The following is a 25,791-nucleotide window of genomic DNA, read 5'->3' as shown; positions in this document are numbered from 1 at the left end:
GCTTTGTAAGTAAAATTGAAAACTGTAATTAGTTTTTTTTCCCCTTTCTCTCCCCCTTGAGACACAGTGTTTTCCCAAATTATGAATTCAGTTCCTTTGTTTATTCTAGCTGCTTAGTTTTTCTTATTACATACCTGTTTAATTTTTAATTTCTCATTAAAAGTAAATATGGTTAATTTTCCTATCAATATTTCAAGAAATCTTCCATTTTTTCTGCCATAACCTTGATATAGAGTTGTCCAGTGTGTATTACTACATGATCAAAGTGTTGTTTTGTCGGTTGGCTCTGGCAAAGCAACTTATCAATACATTTAATATGAATCAGCAGTTTATTTCTGTAAAGTTGAGATAAGTGTCACAAATGCTATTCTGGAACTAAAAATGCTCGAAATAACATGTGTAATGCTATGAAAAAGGTTGTTGCAATTACAGGAAAAATACTTTCAAAATGAACATATAGGTATTGAGATCTTCTTAGTCTTTATTATATAATGCATATGTGTAAAATACATTGAGTCACTTGGGAATCCACTTTAAGCATGGGCCATGTGCTAGTCACTGTTTTTGTGGTTCTGTGTTAGCTGTGGGTAGTTGTAGTGATTAAGGTGGATTAAGGGATTCTTGGCTGTCAGTGCCATAGTCCTGGGACTCCTGAGATATGGGCTGGAGTATAGTGACTGAGGCAGAGAACATCATGTTATGAGATCTGAGAGGCAAGCAGGGCATAAGTGTTAACAGGTGTCTAGTTATGATAGAATCGGAACTTTTTCCGCAAGTAACGATAAGCCCTTGAAGGCTGCCGCAGAGACATTCAAGTTCAGTTTTATGCACGATTACTCTCAGCATTGGTGGAAGGCGGTCAGTTGGTATCACAGGAAGGGCAGAGAATCTAGCTAAAAAGTTTGTTTTAATTAGACAAGTTATGCTGATGGCTTTGATTAGAAGACTTAAAAAAAATAAAAACTAAAGTAATTAGATCACTTGAATGGTTTGTCTTTCAGCTGTGTTCAGTGGAAGAATTTGTCTCTAGTTATTTGTACTAACACATACTAAACCAAAAGTGAAGCGTAGTACCATTTAGAAGAGAATAATTCTGATATGGGCAGGAAAAAAACTTACTACTTAACAAGAAATTTTTCTGATATATTTAGATGTAAGAGGAAAAAGAAAGCACTGTTTTCAAATAGATTGTATCACATAAATGAGGCCAAGAAACAGCCCATGATACCACAATGAACTCTTTTTATGGTCTTGTACTTAGCTTTAGGTTTGTTCCAGTAAGACTGATATGTTAGTTACGTATGCAGAGAGGTGAGAGGACACAGAAGTCTAGATCATTATAGTTAACCCACCACGTTGGAATGACCAAGGAGAGGCTGAATGTTACGTGCAGCACAGCCCACACGGTTGGTTGGTTGGTAGATTGACAGAGCTGCATGTTGCAAAATGGGCTACAAAGTTTAGGCAAAGCAATTGCCAGCATTTTCCAAATAACAGCTAGCTGGTTGTCTGTAATAATAGAAATCTATATTTCTGTCTCTAGAGCGTGGCTGAGATGATACTTGATCTTTGTGGCTAAAATAGGACTACTCACCTTCCAAGTAATGACTTGCAGAGTCAAAACGTTCAGTTGTCAGAATTAACTAAACTTTACTGATGGGCTTTCGGGGCAGCAGAGTAATGCAAACAAAGGATAAGTGAGGGTGAGTTGTCTATCTTTGGTGTGAAGAGCTGTATGGTTGGAAATTCTATGTCTTGAGATGGGGAACATGATGGGAAGAGCAGTTTTGGAAGGTGTGGGTCAGTGTTTAGTTTGGGGCACGTTGAGGCTGTCAAGGCATGTTTGTTTACACCTTCACACAGGGACTGGCTTGTTCTTTCTAGAGCTGTGGTACCTGGTTTATCATTTGAGTACCATTTGGAGGTCATAAACCACTTCCAGCCTGGGATTTAGCTCAGTGGTATAGAGCATTCGCCAGGCAAGTGTGAGGTTGTGAGTTCAATTCCTGGTACCAAACAAAACCAAGTACCACTTCCAAATCCAAGTAGATTGTACAGGTTTCCACATATAGACAAATTGCTATAATTAGTTTTTCCTTTGTGGCCTCTCACACAGCACCACACTCTAAGCATTGCTGTGTATTGGGTGGGGCTGGACAGTAACAATACTCATTTTACAGTCAGTGTTCTCTTTCCATGATCTATTTGCCATGGTGTTGCTAGGACAGTGCCGGCTTTGCCCCCGAGGTCATGTTATATGTTTGATTTTCGCACTGTCCAGTTGGAGACTTTAAAGTTACCCTATACCAAGCTGCACCCCTTACTTGGTATGGATAATCTTATGGATAAGTTTCTTTCTTGACTCAGTATTCTTAATTTCTGTATTCTTGTTAGGAAACAAGGCTGACTTATGTTTGCTACTTAAAACTCAAAACTTGGGTTCTACCCACATAGGTACTATAGGGGGTTATGTTTGTGAAAACAGATCTCAAAAGATACTGTGCTTCCTCACTTTGGCTATGGTTACATTTGCCTGAGCCCAGTATGTATTCATTGTGGATTCAGACTGCAATGTATTGAGTTTTTTGATTTCCTGCAACGTATACTTTTGTGACTGTTCAGGGGCTGGAATTACGTATTTTTTCACTGAACCCCTCTAGTGCCTAGCATAGAAGCTGATATGCAGTTTGCACTTGATGAATGTGTATTAAATAGATAAAAGAAGGCATAGCTGGATTGTCATCCCATAGGAGAGGATAACTCACTTTTTAGAAACCAAGGTATGAGACAGACTATAGTTTTTCCTACAAGATTATGTCCCAGAAGCCTGTGGAGAAATCAAGACTGAAAAATAATAATTTGGGAATCTCATAATAAAAAGAATTATAAAAACCACGAGAATAGAAGTTCTTAAGAATATACAAGCAAGGGGGCTGGGGATTTAGCTCAGCGGCATAAGCACCTGCCTTGCAATCAGGCGGTCGTGAGTTCGATCCCCGGTACCGATAAAAATGAAAAAAAAGAATATACAAGCAAGGGTAAGGGGAGAGGAAAAATGAACAGAGGAAGGGAATGGAAGAGGGTGAAGCCACAGGAAGGCAGGGTGTTCTGTGGATTAGGAGCAGCCAGCCTATGGCAGGATCAGAGCTGGGAGGCGAGGAGGGATGTGAGTGGAAAGAGACGTTTGGATTTTGTCAGAAGTGGTGAAAATATAACAAGCCTGTGTACACAGTATGAAATAAGAGTTGGGAGGTCTGTCCTTTTATTATACTCCTCATCACTGCTGGTTCTAATGGAGGGGGAACTTCTTTAAAGCAAAGATATAATTAATTTCAGTTTTCTGTTCCAAATGGTCCATAATCCATAGGATCCTGTTTACACTGATTAAAGGGTTTATTTTATCATTTCTTGTAAGCAGATCAGTGAGACAATATTTTTCCATTACTCTTGTTAGTTAATGATGTTATATACATACACACATACTCATGTATTTTATACACACCACGTAAAATTATTTGGGGGGAATTGCAAAATAGTCATAGTAGTTGGAAAATGGAAAGATTCCCTGAGTTTCAATATGAAAAATGGTCAGTTTTTCAATGCTTGGAAGCTTTTTCAGTTGAAATTTTATTAAATTCTCTAGTTTGTGGGAATGAATAGCAGCAATACACAATAGTAAGGTGATGTCAATAAAAATTGGCTGTGCTAATAATGTGTGTGTACATATGCACATACATATATGTGGATGCATAATTTTGGGGAGATCTTTGAGCGTGGTGGGGGAACTGTCTGGGGAGCACTTTTGAATCTTGTTAGGATTCTACTATTTGCAAAGGAACTAATTTTTACATAAATTATAGTGCTTTATACAAATGATTACTTCCTGCATTCTAAGCATTTACAGTAATCCTAAAAAGGAAGCTTTGTTTCTAATGTAGAGTGAAGAAATTGGAGTTGATGATGTTTAGCAATGTCTAGGGTTACTTTCAACTTGAAAGCCACTGTCCAATGTACTGAGTTAGTATCAGACTGTTGGAGTCAGTTATGTGGAGCTGTGGGTTAAGAAATCCCCATATGAAAACACAAGGCACTAAGGAAGAACTTTTCAGCATCCACTTCTCCATTCTGCATGTATATATCTACATCTGACATTTTTTCCTGTTAGAAAAAAGGCTCTTCCCTCTGAGCATTTGATTCTCTCTACTTACCTCTTTCACCTTTAGCTTGTATCTCTGCTTCTCTCTCATTGATTACTGCTACTCGTGAACAGAAATTAGGTCTTCTCCAAAGTATCTTCTATGTTAGTGAATAATTGCTGAATAAAAACCACTCCAAAGTTGGTGAAGTAAACTGAGTACTATTTATATCACTCTCTGTTCTGTAGTTCTACAAGCTAGGTTGGGCTCGGCTGGATGCAGTTATGCATTTGCGATCAGCTAGAAAACTCTTGTTTCTGGGGCATTAGCTGACCAGTGGCTGGGACCATAACGTGACTGGAGCATATATCTTTCTTTCATCATCCAGCAGACTAGCTCGTACTTGTCATTGAAGGGGTTTGAAGAGAGAGAAGCCTACAAAGCAGTGCCAGGCTTGGAGGCCTTGTAGTTTCCCTGCCTCTGCTTTGTCAGCCAAAGTATGTTACAGTTGAGGAGGTGAAGAAGAGTTCCGCTGAGGCATGCAACTCTCTCCCTTGTAGTGAGCGCCAGTTCAACCTTTAAGACTACAGGCTTGTCCTTGGCCAGAATTCTGTGCTTGCACTCTGGGCTTCCTCTCATTGTATATAGACCGTTATGTGGCAGTTGTTGGCTTACTTTTTAGTGGAAAGTGAGTTCCTTAAAAACAGGGATTGTGTTACAATCCAGAGTTTGCTATACAGGTAGCTTCTGAAAACAGAAATTCTTTTTTTTTTAAATTTTAGAAAAATAAAACAAAATGTCATAAGATAATTGGAGGGCAATAATGGTTAATACTTTGCATATTGTGTCTTTAAATTAGTTACTCAGAGTACAAGACATCGGCATTTAATTGTCCAATATTAGCACAAATCCTTCTTTTCAATGAACTAAGAGAAATTATTACAACTACCTTAATTTTCTTCTACATATGTATATAAGAATATATATTTTCCTTATTAATATATTATTATATATTAAATAGTATGTATCTTTTCCTTCCCTTTTTTTCCTCCATTCATCCATCCTAGTTTCTCTTTCCTTTGAATTTGCTTCCCATTTTACAATATCTATTGTACATTTTGCATCTTGTTTACTTTTTCAGATTCTCACACTAGAGAGACAGTACAATGTTTACATATGTGTATCTGGTTTATTTCACTTATAAGTATGCTCTCAAGTTGCATCCACTTACCTAAAAAGTCTCCAGTTTAGCCTTCTTTATGCCTGAAAATACTCCATTGTATAAAAAGACCATATCTTTTTTAATCTATTCCTCAGTTGATGGGCATTTGGGTTGTTCCTAGATCTATTATAAATTGTGGTTCTGTAAACATGGGTGCACTTATATCACTGTGGTACTGTTCTTAATTCTTGTGTTAAAACAGAAGAATATACCCAATATGAGCTCATTATTAAGTGAATGTCTTATTGGTATACTAATTCTTTACTGATGGATTTTCTACACGTGTTTCCTATTTTAGGTTCGCTTTCTTGAATTCCTGAAACCTGACCACGTTTCCCATCACTGGACCATTTTCCTGCTGTCTAACCATGCATCGGAGATCAAGAGGAATTAATACTGGACTCCTTCTGCTTTTTTCTCAAATCTTCCATGTTGGGGTCAGTAATATTCCACCTGTCACCCTAGCGACTTTGGCTGTCAACATCTGGTTATTCTTGAATCCTCTGAAGCCACTGCAGAGCTCCTGCCTTAGCGTGGAAAAGTGTTACCAGCAAAAAGACTGGCAGCGTTTGTTGCTCTCTCCCCTTCACCATGCTGATGATTGGCATTTGTATTTTAATATGGTCTCCATGTTATGGAAGGGAATAAATCTGGAGAGGAGACTGGGAAGCAGATGGTTCGCCTATGTACTCGCCACATTTGTCCTGTTCACTGGGGTAGTGTATTTGCTCTTACAAGTGGCTTGTGCCGAATTTATGGATGAGCCTGACTTCAGGAGGAACTGTGCTGTCGGTTTCTCAGGTAAGGAGGATGTATCTCTGATGCAAAGTGCATGAGAGTAGTCAGGGTGATGTGGATGCTTAGGTCCCTTGTTAGTAAGAGGACTGAATTCCTGAGTGGTTAAGAGCTTCAAGGACCTGCAGCTGGAAGAGCAAGTTGATTAGGTTACAAAGGGGACATCACATTTGTTGGCTCACACAATGCTGTTGCGTTCACTCGTGGAGTCTAAGGGCCTGCTATGAGGTGATTTTGTAGGACATGCAGCATTGGAATCACACACAGGCCGCATCATGGTAGAGCTATGGAAGGACACTTAGGTGGATTTGTAATAAAATGTTTTCATGGGAATGCCTATGAATCATGTTCACAGTGCACCAGTTACCAACGTATCTGAATCTGGGGACTCAGAACACATTCATATACAAGTTTCACAAACCAGATTTGTTAACTTATACATAGGCAACAAGGGACAGCAGAAGTCTAGGATTCATTGTGCCCTACCCCGTGCGGCAGAGGGAATCTCATCTTTTCAGACCCCGTTTGTGCTGCAGATGAACCCTAAGAAGTAACCTCAGTTATATACCTCGATGCTATACCTGAGCTCGTATCAGTTACTCAGCAAAGCCTTAAAGGATGTCCTGTTGTAGAGGGGGCTAGAACACTCTGGAGGCTGATCTGGCCAACTTCCATATCTTAAGATTTTGCATTTAGCACTAGATCAGTCCATAGCCACCTGCTACTTATGGCTTTCAGTAATTTCATTAGAACAAATGCACTGCATATGTCATGTTGGCAGAGCCTCAGTAGTCACACTGTGTCCTCTGTAATTCAGAAAGCTGGTCCATACAGAGGAGGCACATCTTGGTATTGTAGATGAGAAAGCTGAGACAGGAAACTAGCTCACTGTTAACAGCTAGTAAGCATACAGCGGAGATTTGAACACTACCTGTATGACTTTCACCATGATGATGCAGTGCTTCACACCTTTCCCCCTCACTAGTTCTTTTTTTTATAGAGAATTCATGGGGCTGATATTGCCATGAGGACTAAAATTAGGTGTTCTAAACATTAGAATGGGAAGTGGGGGAGGAAAGTAATATTGAAAGAAACTTGAATCCCACCCCATTCCTTCAAATATATCCTTACGCATCTAATTTGGAAGAAAAAGGAAAGATGTCCAACCTTTATCATGTCTTTCCAGAGGTTAGAAAAACACGTATTACTGGTATTTTGAAATTGAGTTAGAAATTAGATAGCATGAAATTAAGTGTTTTAAAGTGTGTAGTTCACTGGCATATAAAACCATTGCTGGTGTCCCATTTTATGTGTCAAATATATTAGTAGACTTAGGGTGGACTTCTGTGTTAAGTCATATCTTTGAACAAATGCTAAGCTATAAAGAGTAGAGTATGTTTCCAAGCAAAAAGTTGGGATAATTGTTTTAACATTTAATTTGTTTTCTTTGTAAATGTTGATTCACTGCACATTTGGATTGTTGATATTGGAGTGTTCTTTATTCTCTTCTAGGAGTTTTGTTTGCCTTGAAAGTTCTTAACAACCATTATTGCCCTGGAGGCTTTGTCAACATTTTGGGCTGTCCTGTACCTAACAAATTGGCTTGTTGGGCAGAACTTTTGGCTATTCATTTCTTATCACCAGGGTAAGTGTTTACTCCTAGGAAAATAAAAATGAAAAGCATGGGGGAGGCAGAGTGAAGAACTTGATGTTTCATGGAGAAAGAATTGCAGTAATAATGAAATAACAAATTTTTTTGTATAATGAAGTTTATTAAATGCAGAGGTAGAATTTAGCAGTTTTAATATCAGTCATTCCTAGCATTGAATCCTGCCAGTTACTGAGTTGTATAATTTTGGAGTATCTGTCTGTCTTGGTTTCTCTCATTGCTGAGACAAAATACCTGGCACCCCAAATGAAGGAAGGAAAGGTTTATTTAGCTTACAGTTTCTGGAGGTTTCGGTTCATCATCAACTGGCTCCAAGTCAGGGAAGCATGGCCCTGTGATAACACTTCAGGCAGCAGCCAGAGCAAAAGTAGGGAAGAGCAAGCCTCTTTTCCTAAGATTGTAAGTAGGCCACCTCCCATCATAAAATCTCCTTGCCCTCCTCTTGCACAGATTAAGGATATTTACAAAGGAAGAACCCTGGCTCCCTGCTGAGTCTCTTAAACCTTCTAAACTTCTCAAGTTGACACAATATATCAACACTGTCTTAGCTGAGTTTTCAGTTTCCTTGCCCATTTAAGGAGGAATAAAAGAACCTAAATATACAGAGTTGGGTATACAATCTAATAAACAATGATTATTTCTAATAATATTTTTAAAAGGCACATAGAAACCATTGAAAGAATTTTACAAAGTACATTGTTCTAACGCTTTTAAGACACCTTGATAATAGAACTCTTGGATCCACTCTACATTTTTGCATTGAGAGAGTATACAAGCCATGGTTCCCTTTGCCTTTACTTCCTTGTTGCTCTCTGAAACCCTAGGGCTCTGAGCATTCAGCTTCAGCTCTGTGATCTAGGTTAGTCCTTTCCTGATGATGTAGAGACTCAAAGTGTTAGAGGCTCATCCACTGGTTTGTAGAAGACCCTAGACTTGTTGAAATTCAGGTCTTCTGACTTCTAGGATAATATCCAGTCATGCTGTACAGTTTCCCTTTAGTTCCTTTCTTAGCTTTCGGTCTAGATAAAAGATGGATTTCTCTACCTTTTCTACCTGGTTTACTTCACTTAATTTATGTTATGCAGTTAGAAGCACATGTTTGTTTATATACTATGACTGTGGGTGGAGATGGATAAGATTTTAGGAAGATTTAGAGAGAAAGGTTTTTTTTTTTTTCTTTTTGAGGCAGTTTTCTTTTTTTAATTTTGGTTTTGATTTGTGTAACTGCACGGGGTGTTGTACCTCATTTGAGAATATTCTTGTTTGCTGTGTGTGTCAGTCCAGTAACCTGAGTCCTTCTTTAATGCTAATTTCCCATCATGGGCAGCCATTGGCAGCTGGTCCATAAATGGCAGTGATGTGGCATGGAACACTACTCATTTACAATTTTATTGTTACTTGTGACAGTTCAACTAAGAAAGCCTAACAAAATCTTCAAAGTTTTCTTTGAACAAGTGTCCAATAATGTCTGTCTCTTATCTGAACAGCCCTCTCTGTACCTTGTCACTCAGGACTCCCCCGACTCGCTTGATGTGACTGGGTTCTCTATGTAGACTATAGGCTCTTGTATGCGCCAGGCATACAACATTCATATGAAAATCACTCTCTCTGGTACTTGAACTTTTATCCTATAATGAGTGCACTGAATAACAGTGTCTTAAATATTCTCAGGCAACTATTTCTGAAGATCTCATCGTACTTTTTTTTTTTTTAAGGGTCTCTTTCCATGGAAAAGGCATGGTTACATTTTTGTTTAATATGCTTATTTTTTGTGGAGGTACTTCATATTTTGAGCCTGGGAATTAAGTGAAATTTTCTGTCTTTGAAGTTTGAGAGAATAAATCTTTTGATTTTTTTTTTTTTTTTTTTAAGATTTGACTGCTTTGAATGATAAACTTCTAGTATCCAAGCATCTATTTATGCATGTGTCCAAATAAAGAATGAGCTAAACACTGGTCCAGGGAACCTTAAAAGTGAGTGCTTCTTTGAGATGAATCTTAGAAGAAAGGGGGAACTGGGGCTCTCATAGCTTTGTATTGTTATTCTCCTGGTGGTTGTCAATTAGAATTTTCATTGGGGAAACACTGTAAATCTTTACAACAAAGCCTGCTTTTCGTGGGGAACTATATGGGGGTTCCTTTTGGGAGAAAAAGTCTGCCAAAGCAGACATTTAGTGGACCTCTGTGTTTCATGAACGCCATGGCACTGGTAATTTCCTCCAGCTAGGGAGCTGTGTGAAGGAGAGCGATTCCAAGCAGGCAGCCACTGGGCATCTGGAGGGGTGTGGACTTGACCGCTTGAGAGTGAAGTAATCACATTCACTTGGTTATGTGGTGCTTTTTCTTTTCATAGCCCCATTTTTCCTTCTGTCAGTAACTGCTCAGCTTCAAGTTTATCTTTTCATTTTCCTTCATGTCCTAGGAAACCCCATTTGGTGATGGTGTTTGAAGGAGTCCCTGCTCTAGGAAGGTGCCTGCGGGGCCTGGGAAGGAGGCAGGTCGGTCCCTGGAGGAGGCCACCTTCTTCATAGGTCATTTGTCCTTTCTCACCTCTCATCCCACTGGCATTTTGTTGATAGGGTGAAGGTGGTTCAGAGGCCAAGTTTTATTTTCTAGCTCAAATTATGAGCCTCTAAAATCTTTTCATATGTACCTTAGGCCATCTTGGCAGAAAACTGAAGCTTGGAGAAATGATTGTCACTCACAGGAAGTCAGTCATTGAGTACTAGATGACAGCAATCAACTGTGAGGGACCGAAGCTTACTACCTGTGGCACTCAGGAAAACCATAGTCTCTCCCTGCCTCATTTTCTTGTAAAACGGGAATAGCACTTAGCTTCCCTGTTTAACAAGTCAATTTTAAGGCATCAGTGAGGTAACTCATAGCAAATTGCCTTCTAAATGAAAAAAAAAAGTTCTTAACCCTTTAATTTTTTTTTTTTTTTTTTTGTATGTGGGATCAAACTCACAACTGTGTGCTTGCAAGGCAGGTGCTTAAGACACTGAGCTAAATCCCTGGCCCAGCCCTTTAATTTAAAAAAAAAAAATACCTGAAAATATACAGTGTTCCAGAAAGGAAATACTCTTAATTTCTCTCTGATATGAATAAAATAAATCAGTTATTATTTAATTTTGTTTGCTTCAGTTCTACTCCCTTTGCTTCCTGTATGAGTTTCCCATCTGAGTGACAGTCTGAAAATGCTGCAGGCCACTCACAAACACTAAGCAAGCAGAGCATGACTATTTGGGCCCTGGGTGATTCTTTGAAATAAGATGGCAGTTCTGAAAACATTAACCCCTTGGCTTTGGATACTGTTTCACTGCTCATGTTTGACAGGAGTAATTATTTTGACCCTACTAAAAATGTCTTGGATAGATTGAGCAAATGAGAGTAAAACTTAGTAATGTGGCTTTTTTTTTTTTCACTTGTTTTCATTTTTTATTATAAAAAATTTCAAACAAAATTTACTAAACCCTTTGAAAGTAAATTGCAAATTTCATTATTACTTTACCACTGAAAATGTCAACATGCATCTCCTAAAATTATATTCTACGTTATCTATCGTCATACTAAAGAAGGTAACAGGAATTTCCTGATGTTGTCTAGTGTCCATATTTGCATTTCCCTAATGTTCACATGGCTTTCATATTGTTTTGGGGGTTACAGAAGACCAGCGTCCAAAATTCACATATTGCATTTGAGTTTTACATTTCTTGTTCTCCTTGGCTGTAGGATAACACCTCCACCCCCTTTTTGTTTTTCCATGACATTGACATTTGGAAAAGATCAGATCTCTTGTTTCTATAGAATGTGTCACATTCTAGCATTGTCTGCTTGCTTCTCTGGAGGGTTAACTTGTCCTTTTTACCTCTACATTTCTGGAAGCCCATAAGTTAGGTCTAAAGGGTTGCTTAGATTTAGATTCAGCTGGTTCTGGCAAGGATGCTCCAATGAAGTGTTGGTGTGTACTCCGTATTGCATTGTCAGGACGGACATATGTTCAGGCTTTTCTCTATTAGGGTTAATGTAAGGTAGGCTTCATTGTCAGGGCAAGTAACAAGCAGTCTGTGAGGTGATACTTGGACCTAATTTTTGCTCTATGGATTTAGTATCGGTAATGGTTTTTGCCTCAGTTGGTTATTTCAGGGAGATTTGTGAAAGATGACTTTCTGATTATGTTACTTTGTGTTTAATCCAGAGTTGGTGGGTGAAAACTGAAAGGCAATGAATTGAGGGAGATGAGTACTTATCAAGGATAGTCTTAGTTTTGTGGACTTCAAGCTTACTTTATTCTGTGGGTCCTCTAAACAAAAGTGCAAAATCAGACCTTGAGGTAAAGATTTAAATGAGGAAGAAAATCCTAAAACTAACAAAATTTGGGGAACTATTATTATAGACATTTTACATTTCATAGAAATTGCATAAAATTCTCTGGCACATCTCTGCAGTATTTCCCCCACAGGTTATTGTACCAGCCTCTTTGTTGTCTTCTTCATATGAAAATAACTTGTGAGTAGTATTTCCATAGAGAGAATGTCCTAGTGGCTCAAAATTTTTACTGTTGAGATTTTAGAAAATCTTTGATAATTCATTATGTCAATTTTTAGGATTATTATTAAATTTTGGAAAGCCTCTACTAAAGTATTTTCATATACACACTATAAAACCTAAAGACTTTTCAAATTTTCTTGTGCTTTGACCAGTGTCAAATGTTCTTGGAATTTATTTGAATGTTGTCTCTGATCCATACTGGCATTGTATGAGATTTGTGTTTTTTTCACATGTGAGTACTTTGTGCTCAATTAGCATATAATTTAAATGCTTTCCTAAGATTCTTAGAACTCACTGATATTAATCTTATTACCTGAAACCCCAAATCTTGATTACTTTTGTTCATAGCCTGTAGTATGATTTAAAAGTAATTTTGCTTGAGAGTTACAGTTTGGTTAAAGTTTATTTTGCATAATTCTCAGAAAAGAAAGAAAAATGAGACATTTATAATTATCTATGCTACATTACTGAACATATTCCTGATAGACATCTGTTTAATTTCTTTTTGACTATGTATTGAAGAGAATTGAGTCCTCTGTTTACAATTTTACATACATGGCAGTTGGAAAAGTTTTCTAGACACTGGGTGCTGATCTGGCACAATAACCATGCTGTCAGCCCTGAAACACTGGGACGTGCTGCCATCTTGCCTCCTGTCCTCTGGGCTGCACCGTGGGTATCGACGGTATTTCTGGAAGCCATTTCTGCACTGCAGTAATTAGTAATGACCTAGCTGTGCATGGAGATAACCACAGACCACATAAACATAATCTCTTGAACCCCGACTAGATGGATCCTTAGCTCAGCTTCCCTTTAATTGAATCTCAAAAACGTGGCTGCTCCATTGCCACCTGATATGAGATTGATAAAGGGGAAGTTGTAGAGGAGGCTGCAGTTTCAGCTGATTTCAGTTATAATATCTCACTTTTGTAAACTACACTTTAGAGAAAATGTATGAGTTTATGAACACCTCCTTCAAGAAAGCTCCGTTATAGGAGCTTATATGTGGAGAAGCCCGGGAAAGCCAGGAGTCTGATGCTTTATAAACATGTCAGCAAATCCTTGTGAGGATTTGTTGAGAAGGTTGTTGCCGTGTGCCTATGGGGGAAGCAAAGAGTGATGCTGAATGATTTTGTACACCAGGGCAATGGAAGGGCTAAGAGATGGGAAGTTTTATCCAGTTTGAAAACACAGCTGTGAGAATAAGCTTGGGGAGGCAGAGGAGAGGATAATGAACTTTGTTTTATCGACCACACATCTGATGGGGTGAAACTGAGGAATAATGGAAGAGAAGGTCATTTGAGTCAAGGAGGTGTTAAGGGGTTGCTAGTTTAGGGTGTTTATTGGTTATCTGCTTGGAGAGTTGTAGGAATTAAGGTGGAGAGGAATGCAGAGATTGTTCCAGAGTTCTCTGTGTCAGGAAATCATGCTAGAGACAGGAAACAGAATGCATCTACATTAATTTTTTATCGCTGCTGCAACAAATTGCCAAAACTTGATGGCTTTAAAGTAACAGAACTTTTTTCCCTAACAGTTGTAGAAGATCTGAAATTAGAATAACTGGGCTAAAATAACGTGCCCGGTTAGATGCTCTAAGGAAGAATTCATTACTTGTCTCTTCTGTTGGCTGCTGGCATTCCTGGACTCTGGCTGTGTCAATCCAGTCTGTGTCTCCAAAGTCACTTTATCTGTCCCTCTCTGTGTCAGCTATTCCTTTGTTTCTCTCTTATAAAGATCCTTGTGGTTGTGTTTTGGAGCCACTCCAGTAATTCAGCATAATTTCCCCTTTCAAGACCCTGGACTCAGTCACATTTGCTAAATCCTTGCTATATAGGGTTGCATTAACTGGTTCCAGTGATTAGGATAAAAGTATCTTTGAAGGAGTCATAATTCAGCATGCTGCGACAAGATAGATAGAGGATGGAGATAAAACTCAGAATACTTACAAGTAGTGTTTAGTCCTTGCCCTGTACATCTCATCCTGGCATGTCCTTTATTCTTTTCTCCTTGTGAATTGTTGGTTATTTGACACCCAAAGCAAATAGTATCTATTCTGTATTGCTTTCCCCAATTCTCCCAGACACAGTTAATTACTTCTTTGCTCATATAGTGTACGTAAATTGCTCTGCCATAGCATTTTCTTCCTAATAATTTATCCACATTTTTCACTTCCTTTCTAGGATGTGAGCTTTTTGAGATTAGGAATGGTTTCTCACTCATCTTTGTAACTTGGTCACTTACCTAAAACATAATAGGCACTTGTTATATAAATGAAGGAATGTAGGTTAAAGAACATAAGTGAACGAACTTATAGTTTCTGTTTGCTGTAGATGTTAAATCTCTTGCTAGATTCCCTTATGATGTCAGGTATTTTAATTTTACTTCCTTATTACATTTATTACATTTTTAAGATGGACTGTTAAGCTCGTTGCTTTAATACTCCATACCCTACTCAAAACTTGGCGAGTGGTAGCTTCTTGAAGATTTGTTCCACTATACAATCTGAAACCGTGTCTCTGTGCCATTGCATGTTCTACAGTGTTAAAACCCATTGGTCTGTCCTAAGCTTTAAAGCTTGATGTCATGTATGGTATCAAGAGATAAAGTCCAGCTCTCTTGCCCTTAAATTGGGTGCGTCAATCCCATGATAAGTATTCCATGGCTCTTGAGGCAGGGTTTTTTTTTTTTTTTTTTTTTTTTTTTGATCTTAAAAGCTGAAATACATGTCCCTGAAGCCAAGTAAGTGCCACTTCCCTGGTTCCACCACACTGTGAGAAAGAGGCCCAGTGGTCAGTGCCAGACACATGAGTGCATGGCCTTAGAAACAGCCACGAAGTCACTGCAGCCTCGAATTTTCCTGCTGAGGCCGCATAGCATGTGGATTAGAGGACAGCCTCCCCTGGTGCGCCTTCTGAATTCCTGACCCACAGCAATTGTCAGTGTTGGAGAATGGTTGTTTATTTTCATACCACTTCAGTTTGAAGAGATTTTTTTCTACAGAAGTGGCAATGACAACAGTGAGTTTAACGAAAAGAGGAAAAGTAGAATGAGAAAATCCAATGGACTTCAGGGAGCTGGGAGAGCAAGGTGAAAGGAAAAGAGAACAGAAGGTAAGGGACTTGGAAACAGGCTGTCTAGAGCTACTGTGGAACTCAGTCCTAGCATCATCTGTCAAATGGCAGGCCTTTAAACAGTGGTTTTCGACTGTGGGTTCTGTTGAGAAGTGATCAGTTAGATCACAATTGGCATTCCCAAAACAAATGAATAAAACAGGAGAAAAGACAGAAATGTTGAGAATGTATTACCAAAGACACTATTTCAAGGAATTTTGGTTTCAACTATAGGTAGATAGATAGATAGATAGATAGATAGATAGATAGATAGATACGTACATACAAACATAGATATATCTATATATATACGTGTGGTGGGTGCTGGGTCAAATCTAGAATGAATTTTCTTGTGGAAAACCCTTTTAGAAATTTTGAGAATGCTGTTTTAAAGCAGCTACTAGTTGACTAACTGAGTTAAATATATGTACAGAAGCAGGATCATTTATTGCTTTCGATGGAATAGAGAATTCATTTGCCAGGACTTGGGTGGCAGTGAGGAGAACAGACTGTAATCATAGATTTCTGCTGGGCTATTGTCTTTTGTTAGAACATGTTCTGTTTGTTCATGAGGCTTACTAATCGCTGTGCAGTTCTCAAGATAGTTGTCTATAGAAATGTGTGCTGACAGATTAAGGCTTCACCTAAACCAACAATGCCAATGAATACCAGTTGTTCAGTTCTAAAGAAAGTTAGTAATAAACCCTTTGGAAATGTAAGAAGACTTACCTAGAGTGAACGAGAAAATAAGGTATAAATATTAGCACATTTTTAAAGTGAAAGTAAAACATTTCTTTGTACTTTTTGAAATATAAAAACATTTTCAAGAGCTAAGTAGAAAATAAAGCAAAAAGAAAAGACATTGGGTCAGAATATACATTGGGAGTTTGTATAAACAAACAAACAAGTGACAAATATGTAAATCACAAATCCAGTGTTCTTTGCATTAATTATGCTTGAGAGAGAAAGCCCCTGTAGCAAGTAGAAAATAAAGCAAAAAGAAAAGACATTGGGTCAGAATATACATTGGGAGTTTGTATAAACAAACAAACAAGTGACAAATATGTAAATCACAAATCCAGTGTTCTTTGCATTAATTATGCTTGAGAGAGAAAGCCCCTGTAGCAAAAACACCCTGACCTTTGCAAGCTCTAGGAGGCTTTGGAGTTTGGTCAGTGTTTGTGGCATTTCAGGAGAGGAAAAAGGGCTGCTGTCTCGGTTTCTTAGTAACATAAGTTGTTTTTGAAGAAGTTATGCTAGTTTACTGTGTCATTTTTGTCAGTTTTAGCAGAAATTGGCCTGTGTATTTATGTGTACATGTACACATTTGTTTATTGTCCAGGAAGAGCATTTTCTGAAGCATCATTTTCTATATATGGTAGGATTTTATCTTTGTATTTGTTGGGACTCTCATTTTTCTAATTATCTGATATGACAAATGCATATAGAAGAATGATACTTTCTGTTTATTTCATGGAAACAGATTTTCGCAACCTAATAGAGTTCAGTTTAAGTCAACATTCCAGGGCTGTCCTGAGCAGATGTTCGAAGTAGGGGAATTTTTTTTTTCTGCATTCCTTGAATGTTTGTTTATATATTTCCTCCCTTTCCTTTGCAGAGGTTCCCACAAAGGAAAGTTATTTGAGTCATGTGAAAGAATTAGTTTATTTGTCCTACCTCCAAGGAGGGCTTAGTGTGGAACAGAACTTAAGGTGAGAGCGATGCTTGTCTCAAAATAATGATTTCCTTGAGTTGGATTTTATAAGATGAGGATGAGAAATTTCACAGCAGGAGACTTTTTTGCCACTCAGTTGAACACTGAGGGAAAGAGGGGTGTGTACATCATCCCCCTGATTGTGGAGTCCAAGCCTGTAGAGAGAATTGAAAAGACCCAGCCCTGTTCTCTACAGCTGGATCAAGTGATCTGCTTGTTTCCTGACCATAGAATAAAAATTTAGAGCTTGATAAGATGCATTAAAAGCAGAAAAAATGATTCTGTCTAACTTCTGAGTTTTCTTTACCCTTCCTGAAAGATTTTGTGTAACAATTTCTTTCAAAAATGTGTAAACTAAAAGCAGTTGAAATAAAAAGGTAACTTTATTTCCCATCTTCTAACTGAACAACATATTCATTGCAGGAAAGTTAAAAGCATATATTGTATAATGAAGAAGACAAATTTCCCATAGTCTCCTACCCAGAAGAAGCTATCATTAGCATTATGCTATCACTTTACCTTATACACAGTCATTCTTTCTCCTTTCTGTTTCTTTGAGACAGGGTCTTGCTATGGAGCCCAGGCAGGCACTGTGACTCAGAGTCTTCCTGCCTCAGCCTTTACAAAGGCTAGGGTACTAGGGTACGAGTGCTGAGATTACAAGCATGCACCGCCATATCTGCTTCTACTTTTCATTTAACGTATTATAAGCACAGATCTCCAGAAGCCTCAGTTTTAATTCCTGTCTTTCAGAGGCCTCATCTGCATACCTTCAGACTGGGTGTTAGAGCCCAGCACAGCTTTAATTTGGGGAGGAAGCAACAGTCCATAGCAATACCTGTTAAAGGCGACAGTTTTATTTATTTTTTAAAGAGAAGTTAAAAAATATTAAATCTAATTGTATGAGCATTAACTGCCATTTGCCTGTATGTCACTCAGAAGCAGTGTTCCATTAGCCGCATGAAGAAAACATGTTTTAATTTAGATTCACAAATGCCTGTATTGTCTCTTGTAATTAGACAGACCTGTCATGGTTCCATTTAAAAATATGCAGGTCATAAATAGAAGTGGAAATACATGTAGGAGAAGATTCCACAATAACCCGAGCACATGAGCTGTGAAAGACTCCTGTCATCTATAAATTAGTCAGATGCTGTTTAGGGCCTGTGTTACCCAGTTAGCCAGCACCGAATACCAGAGTAGAGCAGTATTAGTATTAGTATTAGTAGAATCAGGGAATCAACTGTTTTTCTGGTTGAACACAGTGATATACAATAAGATTCACTGTCCAGGTTAAAACTAATGGGCCAACATACTGTGATATAATTGTGTGTGGATAACATCTACCTAAGATGTACTTGACTAACTAGAGTTTTCTCATGTATTTCCATAATTCTTACCATTTTAGTATAAAGAGGAATGTTTTAAAATAGTTCTTTATATTTGCTAATTTTCCCTTCCTCTTCTGCACTATTAAGTGATTTTTAGTTAAAAGTCATGGGAATTAAATAGGCAAGAAGACTTTTCCATTTACATTCAGGTTTGGTACAAATTATGCAAAATGAAGACAGTCAGTGCTGTGAATTGAAATCATTAGTACATCAATTATTCCGTGATAACCAGCTGAGAACAGGCTGCAGACTGCATAAATGGTCCTTCCATTTAAAGTTGGGTTCTCATTAGCTTACATGAGAGATAAAATAATTTGATTCTAATTTATTTCTCTTTAAATGGACATTGTTCCCTTCTGAATTCAAGAGGGGAGCATTTTAATTTTGTAGTCATTTATTACCCACAGGTCAAATAAATAACAAGTTTTATTTCTAGCAATATATGTCACTTCTGTAATTTATGTTACCATAGTTCCTTGATTCTGAGACACACATCTCTTTAGAAAAGAATGGGCCAAATGCATGATAAAAATAACACCAGTAGGTATAGTACTGTAGTAGGAAAAGTAAGGATTATTTAACAAATGGAACTTGAAGAATTTTAACCATTCGGAAAAACTAAATTTAGAGTTTTTGTTCATGGAATTCAAATGTTTAGGAAATATAGTATGCAAAAATCTTAAAAACTGGGTAACCATATTGGAAGGGAGTTCAAAATTCTGAAATTGTTTTGTTTTGTTTTATTTTGTTTTTTTTGAGACAGGCTGGCCTATAATTCATTGCTCCAGCTGGCCTACAATTCATGATCAGCCTATTGTAGCCTTCTGAGGAGCTGGAATTATAGGTGTGTGCTGTGGTGCCTCGCTGGATATTAAATTTCTAAACATTAAAAATAATGAATATAATTTCAGAGACAAAAGGGATCCAGGCATGGTGACATATGCCTGTAATCTCAGCACACTGGGAGCTTGAGGCAGGAGAATTGCTGCAAGTTAGAGGCCAGCCTGGGCTAAAAGTGTGCGTAAGGCCAGCCTGAACTGTATAGCAAAACCCTGTCTCAAAAGACAAAACAAAATACCCCCCCCCAAATAGCAAGAAAGTAGCCATTTTGGGGGGGGTCAAATACATTATAAATCAAAATAAAGAGCAAAAAATATTAAAAGTAAATTAGAAAAAAGTATTATACTTTTATGATAAATAGTATTACCTGAAAGAAGAATACAACAGGCACATTGGCAAATATACATTTCACAGAAATAAGTCAGTTAACAGCAATATTTGCATAGCAAAAAAATCTGTTAAAATTTATTAGTTAAATAAAAGACATTAAGATAATCTATTTTGTACATTAAACTAATAAGATTAAAAAACTCACTTTTGTTGAGTGTTTGGTGAAAGAGAAGTATGTAAACTTATGATGGACTTGTACATTGGAACAGACATTCTGCAAAGTATTTTAATGATAAGTATAAGATCTATAAAAATGTTTATACCTTTTGGTTCACTAAGTACTTTTCTAGAAATCTATGTAAATTATAGGTAATCATAAATGCCAACAAAGATTGGATCAGTTTTTTTATTGTCATGAAGTATTGTACAGTGGGAACTACTTAAATACTTGATGTTAAATAAATTCTTATGAATTCATGATGTAATAGAATATTACACAGTCATTAAATGGGGTGATTAGATATTATTATAATAGAATTGAAAAATGCGATAAAATAAGGATAGAAAGGAGAAGCTAAATATTATATATAACCTGGTCATACAAAAACAGAAACATATCAAAATACTGATAATGCTTAATTCAAGACTACAGGATTACTGATATTATCATTTTTTTCTGTAAACTTTTGTTTCCACCTCTAAATTCTTTATGGTGATACTACATACATATAGTGGGAAAAAAATCAAGTTACTAAAATATAGGAACATATCTTCACAAATCCTAACTTGCTGTCCATGTCTTTTTCTCTCCTGATCCCCAGTGCCTATAGTAGTGGTTGGTACACCAGAGTTTCTCAGTGTTACTTGAGCAAAGCTACCATTTAAATGGCCAACCCAGTCAGAGATAACAGGCAGAGTGTAAGTAGCTGAATTAATCATCCAAGAACAGAAGTCTAGAGTGGGCCTGAAGGAAAGAAGGCAAAGTCAAAGCCAAGGAAGAGCTGGAAGCAGCCTGGGATTTAAACAGGAAATGGGAAACTGAGCACTTTGATGGTGCTATAGATTAAAAACTAGTGTTCAACTTAATGCCAGCGGAATTAAATCACTATGGTGCTGAGCATAGATGTTTCACCTGAGGAAAGTTGACAGCATAAAGAGAGACATGGTTCAGGAGAAGGGAGGCGTTAAGGTGTTGAGGCATTGTGGCTTCTCCTACATGTTGCTGTATGAGCGTGACTTCTCAGCTCCAGCATGGAACCCTCAACCTACCAGCACAGCTCCTTCACCCCACTGGCATAGACTTTCTAGCTTCCTCTGCTGACCTTGCTTCAGTCCTTCACAGCACAGTGTGAGTCGTTGTGGGCTCTGGATCTCCAATTGGACTCAGGGGAGGCATTGTCAAGAACTGTGAATCCTCATCTGGACTCTTGTAGGACACTGCTGTAGGATTCAGGCCCTTCTATGTCTTTAGTGTTGTGGATAGATTTTCTGCACTTTCTTGTCCTAACTCTGGGTGACCATCATAAAATAATATTATAAATTCCATGTCCTGATTTTAATGGTTCTCCTCACAACCCTTACTACAACAGATGACTTGGGAACACTTCTCACAACCTGAAGACAGTGGGCACATCCTCAGTGCAGAACAGTGCCTGACCAAGGCTTGGTCTTGTGGTCTAGTTCACATGATGTCTACAAGATGAGGCATAGGAAGCAGGCCCAGTCCTCTCTGTAGCAAGGAATTTTGTGTGGCATAAAATTTTCCTCTACTCACAAGGTAATAATGACTTAAAACACTAAATATGAACAAAAGAACAGTAATCATAATCACTTGGCAATTTAACTGAGTTCATGATTCCAAAGGAAGTATTTCAAAAACAGTTTAGAAATGAATAGTGAGAACTTGATGTATCGAATCTGTGGCCATGGCATATTCTTAAGTGCTTTTTTAATATATAACAAGAATACTTAAAAAGTAAGTTGAGCTTTTAAGAAGCTTAAAAAAGAGTGAATAAATATTAGAGGAACAGGGAATTGATCACTGGTGAGGGAATGTTTAATAAATGTAAAGGAAAACTGGTAGAATTGAAAAATGAAGAGCTATATCTTTGAAAAGATAAATCAGGTAGATAGGCCTGTGGCAGGTTTGCATAAGAATGTAAGAAAGAAAACTTTAAAAAGTGAATTCAAAAGAGGCGATATAACCACAGATAGGAAGGAAGCAAGATTAACTTTTAGGATAATACATGTTTTAGGAAGTACTATTTTTTTGTCTGTTGTAAGACTATCTTTAGAATGGTGTTAAGATTTTTAGACTAATACAATTAAAGTTACCTGGTTGAGATTTCACGATACTGCTGTATCCATTTGAAATTGTTTCATCTAAAGTTGTAGATTTTATTTGATGAGTTTGTATTCAAGAGAACACTCCATTCTAGTATCAGTTTGAAGAGAGTTATATCCTGTAACTAGGGAGGATTCCCAAGTATTACAGGCATTATAAAAATTTTGGTGAACCAGTTAAACTTATTTAGAGGGGGGTATAAATTTCCTTTGGAGAGGTACCAGGTAATTTGAACTGTGAACAAAGGGTCACATTTTCTCCTCTTTTCCTGTAGCAGTTTTGTGAAGTGCAATGCGCCAGTAAGTAAAAATACCTTAGGACTTGCTAATGAAAGACAGTGTGTACAGAATCTGCTATCCCAGCACATATTTTTATAGATGCTGAAAATGCTATTGTCAAATAGTATTTTAGAAACTGTCAGGTGTGTGTGTTTTTCAAATGAGTTTTAAATAATTCAGTACTATGCAGGCGGCAGAAAAATGACTTTATAAGCTCACAGTGCTGTTTTATATTGAATACATATGTAGAGGCTATGAATTAAAAATGACAGTCTCTGATCCATCTTTTTACTAATAACTGGTGTAGTGCTGATGGAGATTTGCTGTTACCTGTGTTGTTTAGGCATTTTCCCTATACAGGATTGCCGTCAACACATTCAGTGTAGGTACCGCTTGTGTACTGATAGCAGGAAGAGTTCCTGGCAGCACCGCTTGGTTTGCCTGACCTGATGGCTGGCTTGCGCTCACTGCCTTCCCTCCCCTCCCCTCCCCTCCCCTCCCCTCCATGTGCTGTGAATCTGAAGTGAGGACCGAGCAGACATGGAAGACAGTTCACTCTGAGCAAGCGTTCAGACTCCTCAGTGCTTGTCCATCCAGCCACTTAGTTGCTGAGCAGCACTGGAAAATATTAAAAGTCCCCTTCCAAGGGCAAGAGTATTGTAACAGGGAGTGTAGAAGACTGCAGATTGTTGGGAGTCTTACCTCCCTTTCTCACTGACTCATTATTCATGATTCCCATCTCTGTTCTGTCCTCAGATTCTGTTTTGAAAGGTGTAACAAAAGGAAACTCTTTTTGTGTGAAAGGGCTAAATGGAAAGCATAATACTGTGTACATTTCTTTCTCTTGCCAAAGGGCAACAAAGCACCGGTTTTCCTAAAGGCAGGAAAATGTTTTGCTTTATCATTACTATTACGACTCTTCCTTGGGTATTATTCTTCTCAGTGGGATATTTTACATGTATAATAATGGTATTACTCGTGTTCAGGAGTTAACAGATAACTAATCTGAGGGCCACTGATTAGGAATTTAGTGACTTTTGTAACAAAAGATTTGAAGAGTGTTTCTAAGAGTTGGGCATTGATTGAAATCAGAACCACACAAAGTGTTGTAGTTAGACACAGAAATGTTGAAAACACCTGTCTCTAAACATGAGTTTTAAAGATGAATGCATTGCAGCAGTCATTTTAAAGATTTGCCTTAAGAAACTCTTAAAAGTCCATTTAAAAATCATAAATTCCCCTCCAGCGTCTCTCTGAGTAACTGCATATGGTTGCTGTGCAGTGTCTCCAGCATGCTGATTCGTCCTGTTTAAGGCACATTGTACGTAGAACTGTTTTTTGTGTGCTGCAGGACTGCTTACGTTTCTTCAGCCTGAAAGGACTCTCAAAGTTTTGCCACCCATCTGGGTGGAGACCGACTGCCCAGTTAATGATAAGGGTTCTTTGTGGGTGTTCCATAGTATTCTGAGGTCTTTCTCAGAAGTATGTATGTATGTATGTATGTTTGTCTTTTTCCTTTTTATCGGTACCAGGGATTGAACTCACGACTGCCTACTTGCAAGGCAGGCGCTTATGCCGCTGAGCTAAATCGCCAGCCCCAGAAGTTTTTATTTTTAAAGAAGGATTTCATAGACTTTTGTATGTCAGTTTCAATGGATTGTTTTGGTTCTTTATCTTTTTGAGGCAGAGTCTCGCTATGTGGTTCAGATGGCTTTGGGCTCACTTTGTAGCTCAGGCTGGTCTCGAATTTGCAACAATCCTTGTGCCTCAGCCTCCCAAGTGCAAGGATTACAGGAGTGTGCCACCATGCCCAGCAATGGATTTTTTTTTAAAGATTTAAGTATGAGTCAACATTAAAACAAGGATGAGGAAAGGGCTGCAGGAGTTAATGCACTGATGTATTTAAAACACTTTTTGTTGAGGAATGCAAATGAGAAATCAGAGTAAGTTATTTTTTTGGAAGTACTTTATGTGTCCAAATGTCATTATATTGTTAACTGTGTTACATGAACAATTAAATAGCCTCTAGTCATACTTTTGGTCATTGTCAGCTTCCTCATTGCAGATTATAAATCCTAATTGTACTTTCCTAGACACACAAGCTGAGCAAAGGCTGATTGGTGTGCCCATCTGGGAGAGACTGGCTGGATTTACTACTGGATTCTCCTCTTTCAGGACAGCTTTACTGAGTGCCATTCCTGCTTCCTCCTAGCTCCCTGCCTCATAAGGATGGGCCTTGGCTCTATAACTTAAAATCTCAGTTCCTCATTGTTAGAGTAGGGCTGATGATAGTGTACACCTTCTTGACTTGTTCGGAAGGTTAGGTAGGTAACACAGAGAAGGTGCTGAAGTCTATGTCTGGCTGATAGGCTGTTTCTACTTCGGTGTCCTTGAGTTGTCATCTTTGGGTACAAGTAGAGTGGCTGAAAAAGCTCAAGGCAATCAGAGCATACAAGAGTCTTCTGGAAGGATGTTAATAATCCAGTCTCCCTTGAGTGCATTACCTGACAATTACTGAATAAAGTATCTATGGATTTTAAAGACCTCTTTAATAGAAATAATAAATGAGTACTTAAAATTGTTAGGAGTTTTAAAAAATGTTTCTTTTTTATATAAATATAGTAGATTGTGACTCATTTTGTTTTAAATACCTATAAACTATCAAATATTGTACAGGATACTTTTATATCTAAATTTTCTTAATTCTTATGTTATTTTTATTAACTCATCTGAGGACTGGAACTACATCTGATAAAAGGGTATATAGGTCTTGGAAATTAGTTCAACTTAAACATCTACATTAGTATTTCTGCAGTGTGGTAACACTGCTTTTGACTCATCAATTTGTCAAGACTTCTGGTCTACCTGTACCCCTAGTTTCTACTGGAATTGAAATACAGTATATAACAGAATTCTTTTGAAGGCTCTGAAACTTGAAGGTTGTGTAATGCCTCTGTTATCTCTTGTCAGTTTGGCTAGGATTCTTTGGTTATAATTTAAAGAGATCTATAAAACTGGATTAAGGGAGAGGACATCTATTGAAGTACATAATTAACACTTCCAATGGTGCCCATCAAGTTTCCAAGAACTTCAGATATGATGAGATTCAGGACTCAAACAGTGTTATCAGGATTCTGTTTCAGTCTCCTGCTATATTTCTCCTGCCTCCTCAACTTATTTTGGTTTCTGTATTATCTATTTCCTTGTAATAGGTCGTATCAAACCTTGTGGCTTAAGGCAACACACACTTATCACCTCAGTTTTCGTAGATCAGGGACCCTGGCTGGCTTCTGTGTTGGCCTCAGATTCTCTCACAAAATGTCAGTCAGACCTGACATCTCAGTTAAAGGTTTGGCTATGAGAAGATCTGCTTTCAGTTCATTGGCTGTTGCAAGAATTTGATTCCTTGTAG

General features: G+C 37.8%; 1 protein-coding gene across 7 annotated transcripts in view; it reads left to right on the top strand.

The window, feature by feature from the left end:
* The window catches only part of Rhbdd1 (rhomboid domain containing 1), a 127,448-nt gene that overhangs the window by 17,506 nt on the left and 84,151 nt on the right, over window positions 1–25,791 (top strand). For all 7 annotated transcript variants that reach the window (XR_010043482.1, XM_063237231.1, XM_013157734.3 and 4 more), the window contains exons 2-3: window positions 5,657–6,159; window positions 7,666–7,798. Coding sequence is in view for 6 of the 7 variants with exons in the window: in XM_063237231.1 (XP_063093301.1) it covers window positions 5,727–6,159; window positions 7,666–7,798 (566 nt within the window). In the remaining variant the exon portion in view is untranslated. The remainder of the gene's footprint in view (window positions 1–5,656; window positions 6,160–7,665; window positions 7,799–25,791) is intronic.

Source organism: Cavia porcellus, unplaced genomic scaffold (genome assembly GCF_034190915.1).
Source record: "Cavia porcellus strain 051 isolate PalLab524CR breed Dunkin Hartley unplaced genomic scaffold, mCavPor4.1 scaffold_26, whole genome shotgun sequence".
NCBI classification, from domain to species: domain Eukaryota; kingdom Metazoa; phylum Chordata; class Mammalia; order Rodentia; family Caviidae; genus Cavia; species Cavia porcellus.
The sequence above is the reverse complement of the archived record's forward strand: the minus strand, read 5'-3'. Positions and strand labels throughout refer to the sequence as shown.